The following is a 25,400-nucleotide window of genomic DNA, read 5'->3' as shown; positions in this document are numbered from 1 at the left end:
TGAGGCCATGATCCAACATGGACTGTAATGCTAGGGAGTTAGTTAGTTATTTCGAGCTAAAAAGTAATTTATTTACTTACAATCATTGTTGCATTTTGCTGGACATTGTTAAAAAATTTGACCCAAGTTGATTAACCTTTGCCAATATTTTCAATTCATTCAAACACTAACCTTTAAAAGCTTTGGGAATTATACTATACTTCAAAAATAATGACAAACATATCAAAACGTTTGCGTAGTCAAAATTCATGATAGCGAGATTTGATTGTACCATTAATACAAAAATATGATTAAAGAAAAATTATTTTAGAATATGATAGATTAGTTGACCTATAAAAAAAATGCATACTTTGCTGTTTGATTGCATTTGTTAGGACAAACTGCTGTGATGTAGCAACGCCATCACCTGTTTTGTTAGTTACAGTAACAACTTTTGTTGGACTTGTGAGAATTTGTTTTGCTTCAGTGGCTGCTACTTTCACTGGAGCAGGTGGCAAAATTATTTTATTGGTTTGCCCAGCAACTTGATTTTGACTAGACGCAACAGCAACTTGAGTAGTAGTAGATGGAGCACCAGGTTGAACAACAGTCCCCAAACCTGGAATAGTCACAGCTGCAGTTTGAAGTCGCACCTGCTGCCCAGCAGCAACAAGAGGTCTCACTATGGAAAAAAAGAAGATAGTTTAAACAATAGCAAAAAACAAGTTACCACTGAAAAACGGTATATGTGGCATATCTAAGGAGGCGGCGTTCCAGTGTCCCCCCCCCTTTTACTACTTCAGCTTGAAAATTTGATTTTGTTGAATTGATTCCCCAAAATCTCATTATTACTCTTTATCTTTTGCAGCAATCGATTTTTTAAATTTACAATCAATAATTATTTAAAGAATTAACAATGTAGGTGAAAAACACTTTGCAAGAATTGTAGCAATAACACACCAGATGCTCTCATTTTTAACCAAAGAAGCCCTTGACAAATTCCCTTTCCGCAATCATCCCAAGAATAGTCTCTAACAAGGATCGGCAGAAGTATTATTCCTCCTTTCTTCTGCTATAGGCGTGAAGAAAAAAAAATGAAAGTAAAATACGCAAGTCATTCTCTAAAATGAATGAGTGGGGTGAGACGCTTAGATGAACTAGATTGAAGGTCAAATTTATACCCACAATAGGTCAACTTAAAATTTTTACTCGTATATTTCCTAGACTCGGAAGTATACTGATTTCGAAATTTAGAGATATTTGAATACAATTATGTAACAAGATGAGCACGTGGATAAAAGAGGAATGCATGAATTCCTTTATTTATTCTACATTTAACTTTTATTTTAGCGATTTTCAGCTGTTTAATCATCTGAATTATTTATATCTGGGATATTATAAAAGAAATGATGCATTTGAGATCATTTTATGCTTCAATTTTGAGCAAGCTGAGACTTTATTTTTCATATCTATTTTTAAAAATTACTTTAAAAGGTTTTTAGCTGTTTATCATTTGATAGGTTAAAACTTTAGAAATGTAAAATTAACAAAACGAAATGGGATGCCTTGGTATTGTTTTGTGTAGTACAATTTTGCCCAAAACAAGATTTTATTATTATTTTAATTATTGTAAGGAATTTTAGCTGTTTAATCATTTGATTTAATAATATTAAGGTATTTCATATTACGATAAAGCGACACTCTATATGTTACTATTTTGATAACTAATTTATATTAACTTTAGGTTCTTAATCATTTGGTCTACATAAATTTCAGTACATTAAATTGTTATTTATTAATGTAATGTATTTATAATTGCGTTGCACAATTCTGTAGGTGTACACTTACGCACAATTGTACACATACAGTTTTGTGCACATTTGAAAACTTATAAAAATTATCGAAATACATAATTTCTGATTTTAAATAATTAATTTATCGTTCATTTAATAATTATTTTAAAGATTTTTAAACATTTTATCACTCATTTTGTATATAACTTGTTACTTGAAACAGAAGAGTTAACTTAACAAACGATAACACTTAAAAGTTTGCGTGGTGTATTTCGCAAAATTATGATAATTAATATTCATTATCTATTCTATTTTCCAAAATTATAGTTACACCAAAAAGGTTCCATTTGAATATAGAGAATAAATAAAAAATAAAGTAATAAGAATAAATAAAAAGTTTAGAAAAAATACATTTAAATACTGTTACGATTAAATGATGTAATGATCAAAGAAAACAATGATTTAAACATACAAATGAAGAAGAAAAAAATCAGACTTATTTTGATAATAATAAACATTTGATACTACTAACAGCAATCACATTAAGCTAAGATTACTGTATATACATTTTTTTTAAAACTTTGATATATATATATATCTTTGTTATTTACAACTATAGAGTTTATACACCTAAGTCAAAGTAATGTTAAAGAATATTTAATTCTAAATAAAACAAATTATATGCATATCAAAGTATGTTTCTGATTTTAAAAAATATGTTCATAAAAATTAAAACGAACCTGTTCTAGTAGCTTGTTGTACAATAGATGTTTGAGGTCTGATTTGGATTAATTTAGAAGCTGTTGTAGTAACAGTACCAGGGGCTCCAGAGGCAGAGACCAAATTTGGACTNATTAGTGTATTACCTCATCGTTTTTTCTTATTTTTAAGATTATTTACAAATATATTTCTTTTTTAGTTGGATTTAACACTAAAAAAAACGGCTTTTTGTAGCGATTCAGAAAACCGGAAAAATCAGTTATCCGGAATAGCGATAGTCCCGATCATTCCGGATAATCGGTTCTCTACTGTATGTTTCTGATTTTAAAAAATATGTTCCTAAAAATTAAAACGAACCTGTTCTAGTAGCTTGTTGTACAATAGATGTTTGAGGTCTGATTTGGATTAATTTAGAAGCTGTTGTAGTAACAGTACCAGGGGCTCCAGAGGCAGAGACCAAATTTGGACTAATAGCAACAGGTGACTGAAACTGAAAACAAATATTCAAAACAAAACCATTATATTCAATTGTCATCAATTTTTAAATGCAAGTATTAAAACAAGCAGAAAACAATAGTGCAAAAAATACTTTTTATTGGTTTATAAAATATATATATAGGCAGTTCTCCACACATAGATTGGGAAAACTTCAAATTTGAATTAAGTAAAATTTTGTTTTTGTGTCATAAAATGTAGAACCACCTTTATTTCTTAGCAAGCATTTAACGTGTTACTTATAAGGATGCTTAAGTTTCATTTAATTTAAAGAAAAATACTGCAACCAATGAATAATTTTATTCTAAAATCTACTTAAGATCATATAAAAAATTTTAACTTCTGTTTTTAATTACATATAGTATATATATATATCTACAGTCAAATCCCGCTATAGTGAACCTTCAAGGGACTAAAATTTCGGTTCACTATAACCAGGAGTTCATTATATCCGTTACGCAGGCAATTTCACTAATGGTTCCTAAACTCCTCTCTTTTATTACATAATATTCATATAAATGACTGAAAAATATTATGTAGTAGCAAAAAATGTGTTATTTTTCATCACTCTTCGTCTTGCGTACAAAAGAACAAATTTGTAATCTTTAGCTGATGAGCAATTCTCAACATCAGATATGGAAACACTTCCCGACTCTCAGATAATTTTTCCTGAATTTCTGTTATTCCGCTTTTTAAACCTGTCTAACCTGCCATTCGAGCACATAAAAGTAGTTTCTATAGATGGTTTTAAAAATCGGTATATGTATTTATTTTGAAGTAGAAATTTCAAAATTATTACAAAGAAAATGGGGGGGAAATCAGTCGAAGACAGAAAAAAGTTCATTAGATCCAACTTCCTCACTTTTTTGATTCACTATATCCACTAAAAATAACATTATAGGTGTAAAGCAAAGCACGGGACCGAGCATTTCGTTCACTATATCTGGGAATTCACTATAAGCCGTGTTCACTATAGCGGGGTTTGACTGTATATATATATATATGTGTGTGTGTACATACATAAATATATATAGATTTAAAAAAATATAGTCCGGACTTTGAGAAAGAGTCCTGAAAATAGATTTACAGATAATAGGTCTTTAAGAGAAAGATCTAAGCAAACATTATTTAAAAAATTATCAATAAATAAATGATACATAAATAAATAAATGATAAATATTAATGTCTATAAAATAATGTTTTGTCATTAGTTAAATGATATACAACTCACAAAAGAATATTTCATATAATAAAATGAATGGAACTAAAAAAAAAAAAATATTAAAAAGAAAAAGGAAGTAGAGCAATTTGAACTTTCTCTTTCATGAATAAGGACATTTTTTTTCTTTTCAATTGAAAATTTAAGTTAGCAGGGCAAATAAACACAGTTCAAAATGGAAGGGAAAAAATCCCCCTTTTTGTTTAATAAAAAAATTTATTAAAAAAGCAATGAAATTCAAATTACTTTTTACAATTTAAACCATAACAAAGCATAAATGCTTCTTTTAAACATTATTAATATTCAACTTCATTAATGTCCATAGTTTATGTTTTTCCTTAACTGTTGGTCTTTTACATTAGTTAAGTGGATCTCTAAATTGATGTTCATGTGAATTACTTTATTTAATGCATTTTAATTTTAAAGAATCCAATTTAAATGAAAAAATGTTATTTAAATAAAAATAATTAAGCAAAAAAAAATGAAGATTTTCATACACTACCTTGATTTGTGCTGTCTGCCCTTGGGAGACAAGTTGTATAGTTCCAGGAGTAGCAGTTATATTTGTAAGATTAGTAGAGGGCATTGTGATGGACATGGGCGTGGAGGGTGCGGATGCCAGAGTAGCAACAGCTGCACTTGTAGTAGCAGAAACAGCTGGGGCTAAAGATATAGCAGGCCTAAGAGCTGGTAGTTGCACAGGTTGATTTTGTTGTGGTGCCTGTATAGCAGGTTGTTCAGGTTGAGTTTGCTGTACAGGCAAAGTAAGTAACTGTAGCCTACCATCTGAAAGTCTGATTAACTGTTGACCTGCAAAGAAAACATTGACATTATATTATTTTAAGGTTTAGGTAAAATTCTTGAAAGTTGTAACACATCAAAGAAAAGCAAAAAATTATTTAAGTAATTTTCTTTCAAAATCATACTAACCAAAATTGATAAATATTGGGTAGTATGATTCTAGTATGAATCTTTATACTAGCCAAAATTGATAAATAGAAGGGTCTAACCATTTTTGTTCCTGTAACAATTGTATTTATTTATTTATTTTTATTATTATAAATTCTTTCACATTTTTGAAAAGTTTATGAGCCATGAGTAAAAAGTTTATGACACAATTTTGTAATCAAAAAATGGTCTCCAATCCAAAAAGATATTCTTTTCCCCGAAGAACGAAAATTAGACAACAAGATGTTAAATCATATACATTTAAAATTGCTGTGTTAAATCAGATGAACTGACAATTAAATGGAAATAAGTTCAACAAAAATAATAACTTTAATAAAAACTAAAATAATTTACAATATTTCTAAAAACGGAGATTTACTTTAAGAAATTAAAAAGTCTAACTTAAGCATAAAAAAAATCTAAATATCTTTTAAAACCAAGCATTGATGTATAATTTATAACAGGTAGTGATTGTTTTTGTCACATTAGCTGTATATTATTGCACTATGTTGCAATAATAGACATCTGATGCTCCATAATATAATAAATTTTAACTATATTTTTCACGAAATAGCAATCAATGAATTTAATTTCAATACGCATGTTAACTGAGAATAACTGGGCAAAAAATTGAAGTTGATAAAGGTTGGCTTTTTTGCAACCTTGACAGGTATGCAATTGAAAAAACAAAGTGCTTCATTGTCTAAAAACTATTTACATTTTCTTTTCTTTTTTGCTAAAATTATCAACACTAAAACAGAATTTAAAAAACTGATAAAATTAAGTTTTCGACTTTTTTTTCAGTAAGTAGTTTAACACACAAAAATATCAAAAATAAGAAAATCTACAGCAGAAATTTAGCAGGTAATTTTCATAAAATTAAGGTTTTTGGAAGAAGGGGAATTTATTATCAGAGATTGAGAAAGTTTTTATTAATAAAAATGGCCACTTAAATTATATTCTACTGTTTAACATTCTTAGTATATGTATTTTTTAAAAAACATCTAAATTTTAAGGTTTTAGGGAGGATATCATCCACAGAGAATGGGAACTAATTTATTTTATTTAATCTCTAGAATAAGTTTAACTTCTATTGTAACACTTAATTGATTAAAAATTATATTAAGAACAAGAGTTGAAATTCAATATGGAAAAGAACCTGAAATTTACAGTAATAGGAAGGAAAATGTCATCCTCAGAACAAAGAAACAACAAAGATTTAACGGGGTGAACAAAATATTATAAACAGGGAAAGCAAACTATTTTTCACTATTAAGCAAACTATTTTTCACTATTAATGTCCTTTTTTTCTAAGAAAGGAAAACTTTTTTTTTTTTACTACTAGGATCAATAAATTTAATTGTAACATTCATTTGCTTAAAATTTTTAAAATATATACTAAGCACTTAAGTTCTATTTAGAAGTTTTAAAACGATTTTTTTTTGGGGGGGGGGGAGCATATGTTTTCCTTGTGGAAAATATAACAGATTTATATCATTACTAAAATCTATATCAGTTATATTCTTGCATTTAATTGCTTGAAAATCAAAACAATACGTATAAAAAGATTTCATTTATTAAGTATCTAAAAATAATTGTAGTTGGAGGGGGGGGGGGAAAGCATCCTATTTGAAAGTAGGAACTTTCTTGTTTTCTATTGCTACACTTCATTTGACTATTTTCCTAAAGTTTCAAAAATTTTTAAATCTTTTTCATTATTTTCCTAATTTGAATGTACTTGATACTTATTTAAATCATTATAATACACCAGTATTGAAAAAGAACATATAAACAAACCTGGCAATAATCCACGCACTTGAAGTTGACCATTAGGACCTTGGATTAATTGAATTTGTGTACGTATAGGAGTTGCAGGTGTTGTAGGATTCTGAACAACCGGTGGCCTCACAATCTGACCACCCAACTAAAAATCAGTAAACACATGAATATGGTATTACCTTACATTAAACAATGCTAAATGCAAATAAGAAGTAACAAAACAATCAGTTCAACTTTTTGACAATGCTTCAATTTATTCATACAAACAGTAGTTTTATTTAACATATAAAAAATTGACCTATTGCGTTTTCTTTCCATAAATTGATGCAAAATTCACTCTCTATTATAAGGAATCTTTGTCGAAAATTTATACCTTTTCAAATAAACACCACATAATGCAGTTTTCGGTAAAGAGTAATGATTTTAAAAGTCACCCCATACTATCATGATAGCACTGGGTAAAAACTTTAATTTTCTTTCTGTATTTCAGGAGTAAAAAGTATCTAACTCTTATATAAAATATAAATACAAGATTTATCAATTTTTTTTTTTTGAAATTTCATTCTCGTTTTTCCTTGATGATATTTTAAATTAGAATTCGAAACGAAAGGAGCGAATACAATGAAAATATCTCCAAAATTCGTAAATAAAACAAAATCTCTATCTATATAATGTAAGCCATCTATCCCTTCAATATTTTTTTTTTACGCCAAACAACTGCTTTAATGTATTGGGTTGATGCATAAGTTCCCGCACTTTTCTTAATTTAAAAAATTTGCGTTGAAGATGAAATGTTTTGGCATAATCTTTTGTGTTATTCGAAATAGAATTTTTCGCTCTATAAAATAGTGTATTTCACCTTTCTGTTGACTTTAATTTTTGTTACTTTTTAGAGCATTTAAATGGAGTAATTTCAAATGCTTTACGCGGCCTTTCGTTCAATAATGACATCGAATTACGGGCTTGGTTGGACGACTTTTGCGAGACGCTTACGGGTAATTTCTACCAAAGTAGCATCGAAAAACTTGTTGAACATTGGGAGGAGGTCATAAAAAACAACGGAGTGTACATTATAGATAAAATTGTTGTTATTTTATATCAAAAAAATAAAAATATAATTTTTAAAAAAAAAACGCCGGAACTTATGCATTAACCCAATACTAAGGAATCCCATGGACTATACAATTGTTATATATAATAATGCAATAACAGAAATTCATTAACAAGAGGAAGATCAGAGTTAATTTTAATATTAGGTCGTTAAATTTTTATGACAGGTAGATATTTAATCGAGAACTGACAAAAAAAATTTTTATTAAATTTTATATTATTTTTTAGCAGACAACACTGATAAAATTACACTGATAAAACATACATACTAAGGTGGAAAAAATTATTTATCATACAAAAAGGAATCCAAATGATTGTAAACTTAAATAAGGTTGCTAACAAGTAAAATATTCACGGTTACAGTTCTTGAAGAACTTTCAAATACTTGATTTCATGTTCTTTAGCAGAATCACTCTCTGTTTTAACATTTGTAAGACTTATTTGTTGTCTTTCTCAGAATTTACCCATCATCATCTAAAATAATTGTAATTCAAAAGCGCCTTTTACTTAACACTTTAACGCAAAACTTTAAACAGAATAACAATGGGGCGCTGAAATGCTGCTACTAAAGACCAGAGTTGGCAAGTGTTTGACAATTTTAAACCATGGTTTTAACCGTCATGTCAAAAACCGAAATCATAATATAAGGATAATTGTTAGCAATTATAAAAAAGAAGTATTTATAAATAAACATACATAAAAAATTGCAAATGATTAATCCATTACGTTCTTGAATAATTTTAATATTATACTCTCTTTCATTTTGACAATTACTGCCAAAAGCCCAAATTTTGGCTTAGAAAATAATTTTAAAAAAATGTGTACAATTGAAATTTATCAAATCTTTTAATTTGTTAAATTATTGAAAATAAAAATACAAAAACACTCTCAGCTTAATATTAAAAATACTCAACAATCATTTTATACATTGTATGTAAAATCACTTTTCATTTACTCCCATTTTAAATCCTTTTTTCCTTAAAGCATGTGATTACAAAAAAAAAAGGGGGGAGGGGGGGAAACAGTTTTGAAGTTCTCTGCACAACTGAGTTTATTTTTCAGTTTTGCATGAATAAGATCCAAATTCGAAACTATTCTTTCAACTGATGCTGAGTTGCATAGTCTAGAAAGTAAATGTACTAAAGTTATTCTATCATAAAATAACACACAACTAGCAAATTTATTCCAATAACTGCACTAAATATTAATAGTAATTTAATTAAACCCTTGAATTGATCGATTGAAAAAATTATTGACTTATTTTTAAATAATTTTAGTTAGTTCACAAATCAGTGAACTAATTATACATTAATAATATAACTAACACTAGTTCTCGCATTGTAAATATTTATGACAATTGTTGGCAAACACTTTCATTTCACTAAATTTAAAAAAATCTGCATAAATTGTAACATAAAAGAATTAAAATCAATATTTAGACTGATAATAATTAATAACATATAGCTAACATTTGTAATATTAACTGAATAATGATATGGATCTTTAAGTATTAAGATTACCTCTTAAAAAACCAATTAATAGTTAATAATTTTGGCAAAATTTTTTATTTGTGATGTATAATATAAATAATAATTATAGAAATAATAAAAATGCAAGTATTATGCATGATTTAGTACCTAATAAAATGTCCCCAATTTCAAAATAAACTTGCCAGATTTTCAACACTTTTTGACAGGTTTTTAACGAGTCGTATTAAAACCCCAACTCTGTTACGGACTATGCTTTGAAAATCCTGCCTCTACAAAATATGCCTTGCATTACCGTAAAGATTTGCATCACTCAATATTAAGATCCTTTAATAAAATAAAGTACAATCCTACTACAATTGTGAATAACAAGAAAAGAATTATTTTTTCAATACAGAATTCTAAAATAACAAAGCTTTAACATCTAAATTTGATTCTAACATGACACCACAAGAAGAAAACTATCTGAGACATTACTTAAAAATCATTCATAATTTTATACTTATTGCCAAAATAATCTACTTACGGTCAGAACAGTAGGCCTCGCAGGAGGATTAGCAGAATTTGGAGTTCTCACAACCAAAGGTGTCTTCGGCAATATTGCAGTCGATACCTTTGCATTTGTAGTTGTAAGAGTTGCTAATGATTTCACTACACAAAAATATTATATATATCAGGATTATTTTATGACAGGCTAAAATAGATTTTAGAGTAATAGTTCTAAGCCATTAAAGTTATATCTCAGAGAAATTTTAGTTTTATTTAATAGAATAAACAGTATAAATGATATTAAATAAATAATCAAAGAGATCCAATCTGCAATATTCATTTTATTTTTATACATAAATAATTTTTATTATACCATACAAATTTTTCAGAAATTATTTTGTTACACTAAATAAAAATTATGGTTCACACCAGAGCAATTTCCTAGTTTATGTATAAATAATCTTATATTATGGAGAGAATAAATTAGTGCTTAGGTGAATAAATAGCAGTCAATCCTTGCATAAAGTTATCCGTATAAAACAAAAAAAACTTTTCTCATATCAGTCATTTGACCACCCCCACCTAAATGTTTATAAATATTTACCTTCAGGTTTAGTTGTTCGGCTGGTGAAAATCTTACGAACACCTGGATACGTTCTGGTGACAGGAGTAGTAGCTGTTGTCGAAGCCCCGGAAGAAGAAACCAAAGAAATCTGCCAAAAAGTTAAAAATGCATTTATACATTATTCAATACAGTTCAAAAATCTAACATTTCAAAAGAGAGTATGAAAAAGCAAGGTTGTTAAAATAATATTGAGGAAATTACTTGGAAAAAAAATGATAAAGAAAACAATTACAAGGCTGTCATTGTGGCGAGACTTTAAAAAAAAACTCGCTTGAGTTGCTTTAAATATGAAAAACAGCATCCCTCTTCAAAAAAAAATTTCGCTCAATAACATAAAATAACCTAAATAATGCTGATTTTTTTAGATAATTTTATTATCTAATTTTTTAAAATAAAAAAAAGGTGAGACATATAATTAAACCTATTGCAAAATTAAAAAAATAAATAATCTCACTTTATTAATGAGTCATTAATGCATTATTAATATAGATTACTTGTTATTAATACATATGTAATAAATAAAAAAAAAACTAATTTATCTGAGCTTCTTTCAGATTTAATTCAGATGTCAATATAATTCAATCAAATTGCAAATTTGAGTTTCGACTTATTCAATTTGCGGCATTGCCGACACCTGCAGTGGATCAATTTCGTGCAGTCTTTTTATAAAGTGAAATTTCTTGAAGGGGCAGTTTTTACGAATTTGACTTTCGTGAAAGGACCTATTAAATAAAATTAAACAAAAACTCAAGCAAAACTTTAAACTAAGTTAGAATCAATTTTTTTATTTTTTTTAATTATTGTTCTGTAAATAAAACTTTCTGAATAATTTAACAAAAAATACAAATACTGTAAAATCTAAGTGAATTGAAAAACAGATACTAAATTTATTTATTTATTCCCTTTCCTCAGATTTTAATTGAAAAGCATAAAACATAATTGTTCATTTAATACCGATTTATATTGCTTAATTATTAACATCAGATTTAAACAGATTTGATCTTAATGTAAATGTAAGCAAACAGTGTTCCCATTTATGTGTTTTGGAGTCACCTATACCTAAAAGAATTAAACCTAATTATTATTGTCTAAAGCTACATAATGGAAAAAAAATTTTTACTCTTGAAAAATTTAACAAAGATCAATAATAGCAAAAACAGATATAATTTTCTTTTAAAAAATAATCATTTCCTCATAGTAAAATCAGAATATGCAATTCTGATAAATATGTGATTGAATCTGTGTTTCTTTTGCACATGTAAATGCACAAATATATATATAGTACTTGAGCAAAATTGGATACTTCTAAAGAAATGTGGTTCAAGATTTTTAAATGAACTAAACATTACCTGGGGCTTAATGCAAAATATAGAGAAATGAACAAATGCAAAGATTTAGGAATAATTCATGCCTGAGATACATTGTAATAAGAAAATATTAGTGGACAAAAAAAATTTTAAAATAAAGAATAGATGTAAGAACGATCATTCGATTTTCCACGGTAGAAAAAAAAAGTAGCATTCCAAGGTTATATTCATGCTTTGAAAGAAATAATTTTTACCTTTGTGACAGTAGAAGAGGTAGAAGATGTGGTAGAAGTAACAGAAACAATTTTTGCAGTTTTTGGATTAGGAGAGAGAGTTACTTTATTGGGAAGTTTAGTTGCTTGTCCTGAGGATTCAAGAAGCCTTTTCTGTTGAAGTGCAAGTCTCTGTTGAACAAGTTGAACTTCCATTTGGGCTTTAATTTTTTCTGCACTCTGTTGGGCATGTTGGTGTGCTTGCCGGTCCCTCAAATGTTCTCGTTTCTTTTTCTCAACCCTAAGAAAGGAGATGAAAACATATTATTACAGCAAAATGAAACGTCCAAAAGGTTTTAATTGCAACAATGAATGCAAAGAAAAAAATTTACATTTCACCAAATTCTCTGATTTCCCAAAGTTCAAGATCTTCTTCAGGTACCCAACTTTCAGATACCGTAGGTAGTCTGTTTTCAGGTGACTCTGGTCTTCTACGTTCTCGCAAACCACTTCTTTGAGGAGTTGACTTCACTGAAATAAATCACACAATACTTTACACCAGGTAGTTAAGAATAATTATGATGTAGTATTTCTTACTAACTTTTTTGAAGATCAACTTAAAATAGTACTAAAATGCCTAAAGAAATACTAGATTTGTAAATGAAAAACCCATTTCATTTATCATTTCGTTCTTCTATTTTTAATCAACAAACACCAAAAAAAAAAAAAAAAATTCACTNAAAAAAAAAAAAAAAAATTTACTTTAATTTACAAAATAAATCATTAACCCATTAATATAATAAGTACAAAATTATTCAAACTTTACAATAATAAAATTGGCTTATCAAAAAAAATGAAGCATTTTCTGGGGAAATCAAAAAAGAATAATTTTATTTAAAAGCAATTTCTTTAAGTAAAAAAAATAAAAATAAAAAAACTAAAATTAACATTTTTTGATCTTTAACAAAAATTTTATGATTTCTTGAATTTCAAGTTAGTTATAAATAAGTTATAAATTTTTATTAGGTTTTTCCTGAAGCTAATAACGCCTACTTCTTATGATATAGGGCTTTATTATTCAGGAGTTAGATTCAACAAAAATTATGCCATAAACAAATGACTAATACATAAGACACGCCCGAAGATTCTGCTAGAGTAAGCAAAATAGAACCCAGCATATTCATATTTTTAGCTACCTTCTAACAAAAAACTGGTCCTTATATAAAATACAAATTATCTACCTTAGTGCTATCCATTGAATAGTATTCAAATTCATAATTCTTCTATATATTGATAGACAGAAGAAAAAATTTACAATCGAACAATAAAACAGGAACAATAAAAGCTTTTATTAATGACTGATTGAACACCTGCATCATGGAAGAAAAAAAATTTGGAAGAAAAAAAATTTGTCTAAATTTGGGTAAACATAAATATGAGCACTCATAACAAACATAGCCATAAAAAATAACAACAACGCATAAAAAATTTAGTTAAATTGGGAAATCTAATAATGAAATTAGTAGATACAAATACAGTACAGAACCCGTTATCCGGAAATCAGAAAACCGGAAAACCAAAAAACCGGAACAAAATGCGATAAATTTTCCCACCATTTTAAAAAAAAAAAATTTTTTCCTCATAAGATTTTAGGATTTTTTTTTTTTTTAAAGATGTTCACCTTACCATCATTTTGGAAATAATTATTAGTGTATTACTTCATCGTTTTTTCTTCTTTTTAAGATTATTTCCAATTTTTTTTTTTTTTAGTTGGGTTTAACAATAAAAAAACGGCTTTTTGTAGCGATTCAGAAAATCGGAAAAATCAGTTATCCGGAATAGCGATGGTCCCGATTGTTCCGGATATTCGGTTCCCTACTGTATCTGTTTACACCAACAAATACAATCAAAAAAATCCAAATAACTTACCTCTAGGCTTAGTAGGGAGATCAATGGGTACAGTTATTCTTCGTACAAGATATTCAGAACGTAGGCCAAACATTCCAACATCTCTCCGCTGAAGCAGTTCCATGGTTTGCACTTCTGTTTCAGTGGATATTGTATTTGTGCCACTAGGTGGAGGTTTAGCCTGAACATCATCCCATCGAATGCAGGACCAAATCACGCGCAACTGCAATGAAGCTTCATGAATGCTGAACAATGTCTGTGTTCTAAATTGCCAAGAAAGCTTAAAGGAAGGTCTAGGACAGGTACCATAGGGCCAAATATACTGGTTATTCTTGGCATTATAATTAAAAGCAGACGTCTCACGCTGACCAGCTTTTCTAGATAATCGTCTCACTTCATGAGGAGGCAAAGCAAGAATACTTTTGATTTTTGAAGGAGTAGTGAACCGGTTACAAGGTGGCAAAATGCCTTTTCCAATCTTTTTAGGTTTCTTAGAAGTTCTTGCCTTCCCCAAGAATGCTTTTCCCTTTGTACCTTGGTCGATTGCCGGTTTAACGACAGGTTTTGATTCCTCATCTGCAGCAATATCTTTAGCCTCAATAGAAGGCTTTTCATCTTCATCCATTTTTTCAATTTTAGCAGCAATTGGCTGTAGTGGAGGAGGCGAACTACGATTCAATTTTTCATTGTTTATTAAACTACGATTTGAAATTTGTTTTATTACGACATTGGAGCCATCCTTAGTTATTATTTTCTTATCAAGATTGGCAGCATTTATTAGATTGAATTTTGTAACAGTTTGGTCGGAGCCTTTCCTAAATATAAATACTTGACTCGATCTAAATGTTTTACAGGATGGAGAATAGCAATTGCACTGACCTAATTTAGATTGGGAACTTTCAAGCCTACACAAAGGAGAATAGCATTTTCGTGGAGATCTGAACATAGATGTAGCTAACTTTAAAGGGGAATCCTCTGATGTTCCAATTTCACCATTTGCTAAAGCTTTAGCTAGGGCAGTTTTAGGTTTGAAAAAATCTCTTCTGCCGAGCTTGTTTGCGATTGCACGGGATATCTCAGTTGCGGTGGCACCTTTCTTGACAAGTAATTTCACACTTGTTTGAGATGTTAGATTTCCAGATTTGACTTCAACTTTAACAAGATTTGATGGTGTTTTCTTTTCATCTGGTTCAGGGGTTTTGGATTGAGTTTCAATAGTTTTAAGCCTGATTTCTAAAAAGTCATCGAGTTTACTAGACTTTGGTAATCTCGGGTATGTCACCCTAACTGATTCAGATAAACCCTCAGATACATTAATTAGATCCACATCCAAATCAGGATTCAAACAATATGATGTGAGAATGCCTGCTTTATGTGGAACATATTTCTTTTTAATGACTGGTTTTTTATCTGCTTCTATTTCAACTTTTGGCTTAATATCTTCAACATCAATGTTTTCATTTTCTACGCTTGAATTTAAATCCACTTCTGTTTTTATGTGAGTCAAATCAGAGTAAGAATCCGAAACTGGAAAAAATCGCTCCTCATCTGGAGTTGAGTCAATGTTTCTTAAGTATTCTTTAGTATCTAGGACTTTTGGTTCTGCTCCTTTTTCCACGACAACCACTTTGCAAGGACCAGCTCTCAAGCCACTTTCACAGCAAGGTTTAAATTTGTATGTTCGAGTGTAGCTAATATACCTCCAACCTCCCTGGCCTGTTATACGATACTCCTCGCCTTTTTGCTTCCACACCTAAAGTAATTAAATTAATCATTTAAACAGAATCAATTTCAAATAGAAATCATTTAATCTGAATTTAGTAACTCAAAACATACCTGATGCTTTAATCCCAAAGTGTATTTAACCCATATAGTTCTGTCAACTTCTTCTTCGGGACCTTCTCGTTTTTCCCTTTTTTCTTGTTTTTTTCTTTCTTCTCTGTCAATTGCAGTTGTGCGTTGAAACTTAATATGCCCTAATAGACATATTTTTTAAAAATAAGTCAAGCTAATAAATAAAATAATCAAAATGCCATGCAACAAATTTTACTTAGTTGTATATAAAGAAAAAAACAATAAAACTTAACTACACAGGATACATCACATAACTCTCCAGTACCAGGAAACTTAATTGTCCAAAGGAAGCACTTATTAATTACTCCAAATAATAATCCTCCGCAACAGATTCTTAATTTGTTGCTTTAAGTTAAAGGTTCTCTAAAGTAAGATAACTTGGTAAAACTAAAAAATGACAAACCTTTTTATTTAGTTTTAAAATTACAATTAATTTTTACCTAATTAAGTTTCAAAAGCATTATGCATATAAAAAGGTAATAAAACCTAACAAGAAAAATGAATTAACATAGATAGGTATAATCTTAACTTCTGTATTAAAAATAAAAATAATTTTTTTTTTTTTAAATTTTTCTTTAATATTTGATTTAAGTGAGTACTTAAAGGATTGTATTATCTTTTTTCTTTTATTGATGCTGCAAGCCATATTCAAGGGGGGGGGNCATAACAATTTAATTACCGCGGTATATCATAATATCGTGATATGAAGCTCACAATATACCACAATATCGAAATTCTGACATTGCCCAGCCCTACTCCGCAACAGGTTCTTAATTTATTGCTTTGAGTTAAAGGTTCCCTAAAGTAAGATAATTTGGTAAAACTAAAAAATGTCAAACCTTTTTATTTAGTTTAAAATTATAATTAATTTTTACCTAATTAAGTTTCAAAAGCATTATGCATATAAAAAGGTAATAAAACCTAACAAGAAATATGAATTAACATAGATAGGTATAATCTTAACTTCTGTATTAAAAATAAAAAGAAAATTTTTTTTTTTTTAATTTTCCTTTAATATTTGATTTAAGTGAGTACTTAAAGGATTGTATTATCTTTCTTCTTTTATTGATGCTGCAAGCCATATTCAAGGGGGGGGGGGAGAGAGAATAGAGATATTCTTCCAGAATATCAATACAATTATTTACATTGTATTGCTCATTATTTCAAATTTAAATTTAATTGTTTTTATTTTTAAATTTGTGAGACTGACAAAACAGCTTCCATTTTTCTATCTGTTTACTCCTTTTATTTGACGATTTCCGTGGTCCCTGATCTGAATTTCTTACGGTGGAACATTTAACACAATGCTTTTTAAGAGCAACTGTTTAAATTATCTTGATTAAAGACTACCCAGTTGATATTGGGGGAAAAAAATTCGGCTGGAATCTTGATCATTTTGCAATTCTTCATCATTCGCTGTTTTCTCTTGTCTTTGAGGATTGGATATTTCTGCAAACTTTTGTTCTAACAGTCATGATTAACATTATCTCTTTGAAAATATGTAACAGCTGACATGTTTTTGGTCATTAAACTAAATCTTACTGTCTGCATTGCACTACAGTTTTGGACATCCATTTGCAAAGATCTTGGGTCTTTTTTATAAATCAAGATGCAAAATGTGCTTTCAACAACAGGTCCATGGAAACAGTTTAATAACTTTCTTAAGGCAGGAAATTCATACAATTAAAAAAATTCATTGAAATAAAAAAATGAACAATAACATATCCTTGAATATTAAATTTCTCTCACAAAATTGCAAGAATAAATAACAACAACAATAAATAATTGTATAAAAGAATAAAAAAATTACATAAAAGATAATAATGTGAAACAAAAATTCTCACCTAATGAGTCATTCCACACAGTTGTAAAGAGGACAGGTTTCATTACAGCCTCCAATATGCTCAATGCCAGGGCGAATTCTTTGGGCAAAGTACATTTGTTAACAGCTTTCAGCCAATTGCTGCGATGAATGGTCCAATAAGCATGCAAAAGATAGGCTGGTATATTGTTCTCGAGTTGAAGAATCGCTTGTCTTAATGTTGCAACAGTAAAATCCCGACCTCCATGAGTGGTTCCTTGCCATTTGAATTCACTGGCCGCAGTTAAACTAAATTTATGAGAAAGATGGCGTCGTTTATCTCTGTCTTCGGCATGCTGGTGCTTATTAAGTGCTAACGTGTTGGAGTGAAACTGGTTGGCATAACTTTTCCCAATACTCTCGATTCCTAACTTAAAGAGTGTAGGGCCAGATGATGAAGAAGAAGAACTCTTAGAACGTGTTGTCATGCGAGTAATCTCTCCATCTTTGCTGACAATTATGATAGACTCTTCCCCGTTCTTTCGAGTTTTAACAAAGTTTCCAACAAGCGGTTTTTCATTTTTATCCAAAGCAAAATTCCTAGGCGTAATAGCTCCTGTTTTTGACCTTGTCACTATTCCACCTTTCTGGCTGTCAGCTGAAAAACAGTTATCTAAGTTTGCATAATGATAATAATAGGGTGAAAAAATTAACATCATTAATCAGGAACATATAAATTCATAAAATAGCCACACAAAAAAAATTTTTTTTAAAGGCAGTCAGTCTCAATATCAATATAAAGGTCTTCTTTAGACAGAAAAAGAGATTTGGTTCTTCCATTAACCTATAGAACCTAATAACCTTAGCCTATAGATAGTGTTTAGTGGAGCCTTAGAAAGGGTTAAAGAGCTTCTGAGAATTGGAGCTTTTTTTTTTTTTTTAAAAAAAACCATTAACGATTTTTGAAAACTGTATTTCTATTTAGATCCGATTATAAATCTATTATTTATTTAACATTATGGTTGCTTTTTATGAAGTTAATAAAAGTAAAACGCTCATGCAAAAGAAATGAGAAAATCCTAATTTGGCTTGTTTGTTTCATTTTCACCTTATGTATAAGTACTAAAAACAAATTAAAAACTAAACTAGATATAGCTCCAGGAGTGAAAAACCAACTGTCGAACATAAACTCGAATTTAAAATGCTCGATGATAGAGTGAAAAAATTTCATTCCTTTTAAATATTTTCAAAATAAAAAAAAAAGCTGATTGATGCTTTATTAATGTGGTTGGCATAACATCGAAAGAAGGTCAATCATTTTGAATTCTCTAATGATTCCGTGATGATTTCCCTAACAAATGGGAACCACCGCTACAAAGGATTATATGATGGCAATTTCATTATTTATTCAATCACAAATTATTAAAAATATTTTTTTATTTTACTTTCAAATTGAAGTAAGCTTCTGTTGACCACAGTTACTCAATTCTAAGGATCTAAGTCTTTTTTAAACATTCTTTTACTGATAATACAAATAATCAAATTGATATTCATCAACTGTAGTTTCTGATAGGTACAAAGTCGAGCATATTTGAAAATCAAGTCGAAAGTTACAGACCTTTTATTAAAATACTAACAGTTTAAAAGTCGTATATACAAAATTGCTTCTTAGCTTAAAATAAGCAGGTATAAAAAATTTTATCATGTGGATTTATTCATTATAAATACAAATCCTTTAATAAAACAAATGTAACAAAATATTACTCCAGATATTTTATTTATATAAATGTTAGAGAAATTCGCAGGAATTAATTATTTTAATATCTTATAAAAATAACTCATATATACAAGAATAAAGTTACATGATCCATATTTTTAAGTATTCGACAGACCACAGTAACACGACCAAATATATGAAGAGATTGCACAAATAGAGAATAATTGGAAACTAATATTTGTATCTGTAACCTTAGCAAAAATAGTTAAGTTCAGCAACATCTCTGATTTAAAACAATAAACATAACCAGATTAAAAAAAACTATTAAAAACCAAACAAAGAATTTTTTGATTCATAACAATATTCTAAATAATTTTTGGAAGTAGTCAATAGTTATATTAAATTATGCTTGTCAAATTTATTGATCTACTATCAAATTCAACAAATAAGAAGGAAATTAAATACAAAAAATTTCATTACAAAGATAAAGAAGATAATACGATATCATATTCAATACTTATCTAGAAATTAAAACAAAGATGATTTCTTGTTCTAGAATCTTTTCTCTTGAACATAGTTTACATTTAACGTAATGTAATTAGCACTAATATAATATTTAGATTTTATGGAACAAATATTTTTTGGCTTTCATATTTTTATTATTCTATGAGTTATATAAAAATTATTTCAAAAATATAACATTACAAATCTTATAAAAACAGTATAATTTTTTAGTAAAATTTTAATCATTCAGTACAAATATTTAATTTCACTTGCAATATTAATAATAAACTAAGTATTTCTTACTTCCGTAAGTCACCATAAAGATTTTTCACAACACAATAATGAAGAAACATTAATCAAATCTCCACTAGCGTATAGCGAAAAATTTTGGAAATTAAGGATTTTTAACACACCAGTAGATGTTCAATTAGTTATTTTTCAACTTAAAGGTTAATTCTAATAATAAAGCCTTCAAGGTATTTTATGGAAAAATAAATCAAACATTCTTAATATTCATAGCCTAATAACTTATAAACATGAAATAGAAAGAGAGGAAAAGCATATAAAGTAAAAAATTTAAAGAATGTGTCTGGAAAAAAACAGCTATCATTTTATGAACAAGAAGCTTATCACAAAATAATTTTTCCATAAATACTACTCAATATTCTGCATAATATGTACAGCAAATTTTTAAGATTCATGAGAATTGATTAATCATATCAATTAAGTGCAACGGATCAGAAAAAATAGCACTTGAAATTGTCTAAGGATAATGGAAGGTTGGTAACAAAGTTTTTACTCTAATTACCATTTAAAAATAAAGGTGTTGTTAAGAAAATGAAAAGCAGACAGCAAAACTGATAATAAAAACTGCAGTTTAATCGACAAAACTCTAAAGCAACTAGTGAATGATCCACTAATGTCACAATGAAAATTCCAAATCGCAACTTCTTGACCTCAACCTTTAGACCAGAATCTAGAGATTTAAAGCTGATTTTCAGCATTCATTATACATTTTGAAAAAAAATAAAATTTGTCAGCATGTTTTATTTTTTTATTATTAGAGTCTTTAAAAATATAAATTTAAAAGGGACGAAAATGGAAAATGATTAAAGAGATGAAGATAAAAAATTATAAAAATAAGAGGAAAACCAAAATTCAGATGAAAAATTTAGTAACTAATTTAAAGTGGGTAAAACTTTCAGAAAAGAAAAATTTATAAAAATAATCATGAAAATAAAATCAAACATCAATACCACCACTAATTTTAAAAAAATCAAAGAACAGTTTTTTTCCCCCTCCAAAATAAAGCATTTTGCATACATAACATGAACCAAAAAATTCAAAATAACGATATAAAAGAAAAATAATTAGTAACAAATGATGCAATATTTTTACACCTAAATGATTTTAAAATTATCTTACTGTCATCATCCTCTTTCTTCTCCAGATGAATAAAATTCCCTTTTCCGCCTTTGGCAAAAATTTTCAAGTTGACACCTTTCTTTGCGTCAGAATCGTCTAATTTCTCCCCACTTTCAGAATTGTCTTTGGACATGTCTTCAGAATTGTTCATATCAGAAGCAGGATTACTGGATTCCTCATTTGATTCCATGTTAGCATGATCCCCAGCCTCATTTGATCTACTGTTTTCATCACTATCTAGATTGTCTTGTTTGATACTTCTTAGTTTGCTATCCTCAGAATCATTGAAATCATCACTATTTTCAGGTTTTGGATCATCTTTGATACTGATCTCTCCTTCCTCATTGCTTCCGATTTTAACTAAATATAAAAAGTATCATTTAACAAAAAATGAAAACGTGAGACATTTTTCTAACATATAAAGGAATTAAAATTTTTCATGATGATAATAAAAAAGTAAAAATTATTTTTAACTAGCTGAATCACCCGTTCTTTGCACAGGAAGAATTTAAAAAAAATTTATTAATCAGTGCTGAACAACAATACGAAATCATGCACAAAACTTAAACGCAAATACCGACATTATAAGCGTTATCAAATGCTTTTTACGATTTCTCTAGGGGCGACTAATTTTTGGTCCTGTGTGCTTATATGTATGTACAGAAATTAAAAAATTCATTAAAATGTTTTAACATAAAATTGAGATACAATGTGAAAGTAAATATAATATTAATCAACATGAAAGTTGTTTAAAAACTTAAAAAATAGCAACATATAAATTGTTTAAGTCCTACAGTTTTTTCTTTTGGGACAAAAGAAATAAATATAACAGTTATCAGCCTTTGATATGAGCAATTATAAACCCCCAAATTTAACTTAACCGAATTAACTTTTGTTTTTTTTAGAAGATTTAATACATTTCCTATATTTAGGGACCAAAAGATATGCTTCAATAACAAAATTATAAAATATTTTGAATAAATCAAGACAACCCACTATCTTTAAAATCAATACAATTTCTTTTAAAAATTCAAAACGTCAGACTACATTAATGTAACAAATAAATTTTTAGATAATATGTTTACTTAGTAATATAAAAATCACAATAGCTCAATTAAGTAATATACTACTTATTTAGAAGAAGGGAACATGCAACAGAAAAGAGACAGCATGCGAGTAAAGGCTCTAAAAGAAAACATCCTTTACCAATAGTAACTGTTTTAGTAGGTGTGCCTGCAACAGTTGTAGAAGAGGTAAGATTATGTTCCTCACCTTGATCACTATCCATCATATTAGAATTGGGAGAGCATAAGTTACCCCAATGGTTTTCATTGCCAGAATCAGAAAGCTGTAATATTAGTAATACACATTTTAATACATATACATAAATACAAGCAAATACAGTAGAAATAGATCACTTTCAAATTAATAAGTCCATTTCAGTGATTACAGAAGAACATACACAAATGTTAATAGTTAACATAAAACAATATGTACACTATTGTATTATACAAAATGGGCAATATTTTAAATAAATGTTAATTAATTTTGGAAAAGAAAATGGAGTTTTTATAAAATTTTAATTATTAAGTGAAACTACTTCTAAAAACTGCTAAATTTACACTACTTGAAGCTAGTGAATAATGGGATTACTTAAGTTTAAAATTTGTTTGTAATGACACCGTAAAAAATATCCAAACTTAAAAACATGGAAATGGTCAAAAATAGGTCAAATGGCACAGATTTTGGATGGAACCAGTGCAAATCTAATGCATCAAAATTGTTGATGCAAATCCGAAATTCGATTCCCATCGTAAAAGTTTTTTTTTTAAAAAATATCTTAATTTGAAAACGAACTGAAAAGGGTGGACTTAAAAGATATTTTTCGCGAATTGAAAAAGTAATAACTGAAATTCAAAATTAGTTTGTCAAAATTATCACAATTTGAAAACGATGTAAACTAACAATGAAATTGTGTCAAAAATGTGACAACTTATAAGCACAAATTGCATGTTGTAATAAAACTGGATTAAGCATATCAATCAGAATTGTGACTTGAAGGGCCTTGAAGGGTGGGGAAAAGAAAATGACATGAATTTATAATTGTTGTCATAAATTAAAGCAATAACTTGGGTTATGACTTTTTTGATTGAAGTCAAAAAGTGAGAACTTATATTTTCACTTTTTCTACATATACTTTTTCATATTTTAAAAACATACTTCATACTGTTATCAAATCCTATACAACTGAATTTGAAAACCCATGGGGAAAAGGCTTAACTTAAATGCGTTAAAATAGAAATCAAAGAATTTTGAAATATTAATATTTTATAGTTGTAAATTAATTATAGTTGTATTTTAATAATTATGTAAAAGAACACATTTCATTTTAAATATTTTGTAGCATTTCTTTTCTTTAATTAACCCAAAAAATTTCTTTAGAGCTGCTTGAATTTCTCCTGAACCTTGTTCATGTATGTGATCTGAATACTTTGCACCCATTGAGTTTACAATTTAAATAGATTGTATGCAATAAGTGGAAAATGTACACATATTACACATAATTTGTTTTATAGATAGGTAATGTATTGTAATTTGGCATAAGTTCTAATGATGTACATTATTTTTTCACATATTTTGCTCATTTAAATTAATTTTTGTTTGCAAAAAATCAGATTAATGAATCCTTTTTACCTCCTATAATTTTGTATAAAAAATTTAAGTCAACTTTATAAAACTAAAACATTAAGCTGATAATTTCAAAAAACAAGTTAGTTTGACAAAAAAAAAAAAAAAAAAAAAGAATAAAAAATGTTTAGAAATAATAGGAGAAAAACCCACTAGGTGGGTATAAAGAAGAGTTTTTTCAAGTAGCAACAATCTGAAAAAACTAAGCAGGTTTTTCTGAGCTGAGCCTATCTTGGCAAATCTTATCAAACAATCTTATAAAAGAAAATTTTGCACAAAATTCCATGAAAATTACTGCTCAATTCAAAAACTTACACTAGATGCCATTAATGCAGCTTCTCTTTCAGCTTCAGCTTGCCTAAGTCTTTCCTCTTCTTCTTTAGCTTTCTGAATAGCTCTCTCACTTTGGATTTTGGCCAGGGAAGCTACAATATTTTTATTTTAATTAACTAGAAAAGTTACAATAGTATGCAAAATTATGAAGCAGTACATTTCAGCAAATAAATAAGCTTTAAAACCAAAAATGACCAGTAACAATAAAAATTATTTTTAAAACAATATTTCATTCTCCGCCAGAAAGGGTATATGTTGATAACTATAAATGACTATTGACACTATAAATGAATATAACTAAACAAAGGTAAAAAAATAAAATATTAACGTAACTTTAATATAGTCACAAAAAAATGTGGCAATATTTATGCTTTATCATAATTTAATTACATTAAATGCTAAATTTTAAACATCAGATTTCTCCCAATGAATAAAAAGGGCAGGACGCTTCCTCTCTGAAAAAGGCACTGAGTTTTGAAATGCACTCACTTAACACAGTAAAAAATGTCTAATATTATGTAATAACTGAATCTTATCCTCAACAATTTCTAAATTATCCTCTTATACTGCTTTATGTAGATATCAAAAAGTAACTATCTTTCCTTATCAAAATAAGAGAAAAATTTGTAATTTATAAACATAATTAAAGGCACACTAAAAGGTTATCTCTGTGCATACTTTCTTTGCAAAAAAGGTATACTAACAAAAAATGATTTAATTGATAAAAAAAATTTGAAGGCTTTTTTCTACAATTAAAACTGAAAATTATGAGAAAATGAACATTGAAAGGTTTTTTTAAAGGTATTTCGTTTTTTTTTTTTAAAAATATAGTTTTAAAATTTGGTGGGCGCCCTTCAAAAAAATACTTAGGAAGAACACTGCATTTATGGACCTATAAGAATATATTTAAAAATAAAATAATAATTATTGTCAGGAGTGAAATTCCAGCCATTATTTTTTGTATGTCACAAATCACGTAACTCGTGCTTTAAAAAAAAAAATAATAA

The 25,400-nt window shown here is 28.1% G+C and overlaps 1 protein-coding gene across 1 annotated transcript in view; it reads right to left on the bottom strand.

The window, feature by feature from the left end:
• Window positions 1-25,400, bottom strand: part of LOC107437194 (nucleosome-remodeling factor subunit NURF301 E(bx)) — a 47,489-nt gene that overhangs the window by 11,575 nt on the left and 10,514 nt on the right. Inside the window, exons 4-17 of the mRNA XM_043048960.2 lie at window positions 24,376-24,485; window positions 22,579-22,720; window positions 21,373-21,732; window positions 17,770-18,384; window positions 15,908-16,047; window positions 14,093-15,824; window positions 12,556-12,694; window positions 12,206-12,464; window positions 10,624-10,732; window positions 10,057-10,181; window positions 6,952-7,078; window positions 4,709-5,016; window positions 2,850-2,982; window positions 350-661 (exon numbers count right to left, since the gene is read on the bottom strand). Coding sequence (XP_042904894.1) covers window positions 350-661; window positions 2,850-2,982; window positions 4,709-5,016; window positions 6,952-7,078; window positions 10,057-10,181; window positions 10,624-10,732; window positions 12,206-12,464; window positions 12,556-12,694; window positions 14,093-15,824; window positions 15,908-16,047; window positions 17,770-18,384; window positions 21,373-21,732; window positions 22,579-22,720; window positions 24,376-24,485 — 4,611 coding nt within the window. The remainder of the gene's footprint in view (window positions 1-349; window positions 662-2,849; window positions 2,983-4,708; window positions 5,017-6,951; window positions 7,079-10,056; window positions 10,182-10,623; window positions 10,733-12,205; window positions 12,465-12,555; window positions 12,695-14,092; window positions 15,825-15,907; window positions 16,048-17,769; window positions 18,385-21,372; window positions 21,733-22,578; window positions 22,721-24,375; window positions 24,486-25,400) is intronic.

Source organism: Parasteatoda tepidariorum, chromosome 4 (assembly GCF_043381705.1).
Source record: "Parasteatoda tepidariorum isolate YZ-2023 chromosome 4, CAS_Ptep_4.0, whole genome shotgun sequence".
NCBI lineage: Eukaryota > Metazoa > Arthropoda > Arachnida > Araneae > Theridiidae > Parasteatoda > Parasteatoda tepidariorum.
The sequence above is the reverse complement of the archived record's forward strand: the minus strand, read 5'-3'. Positions and strand labels throughout refer to the sequence as shown.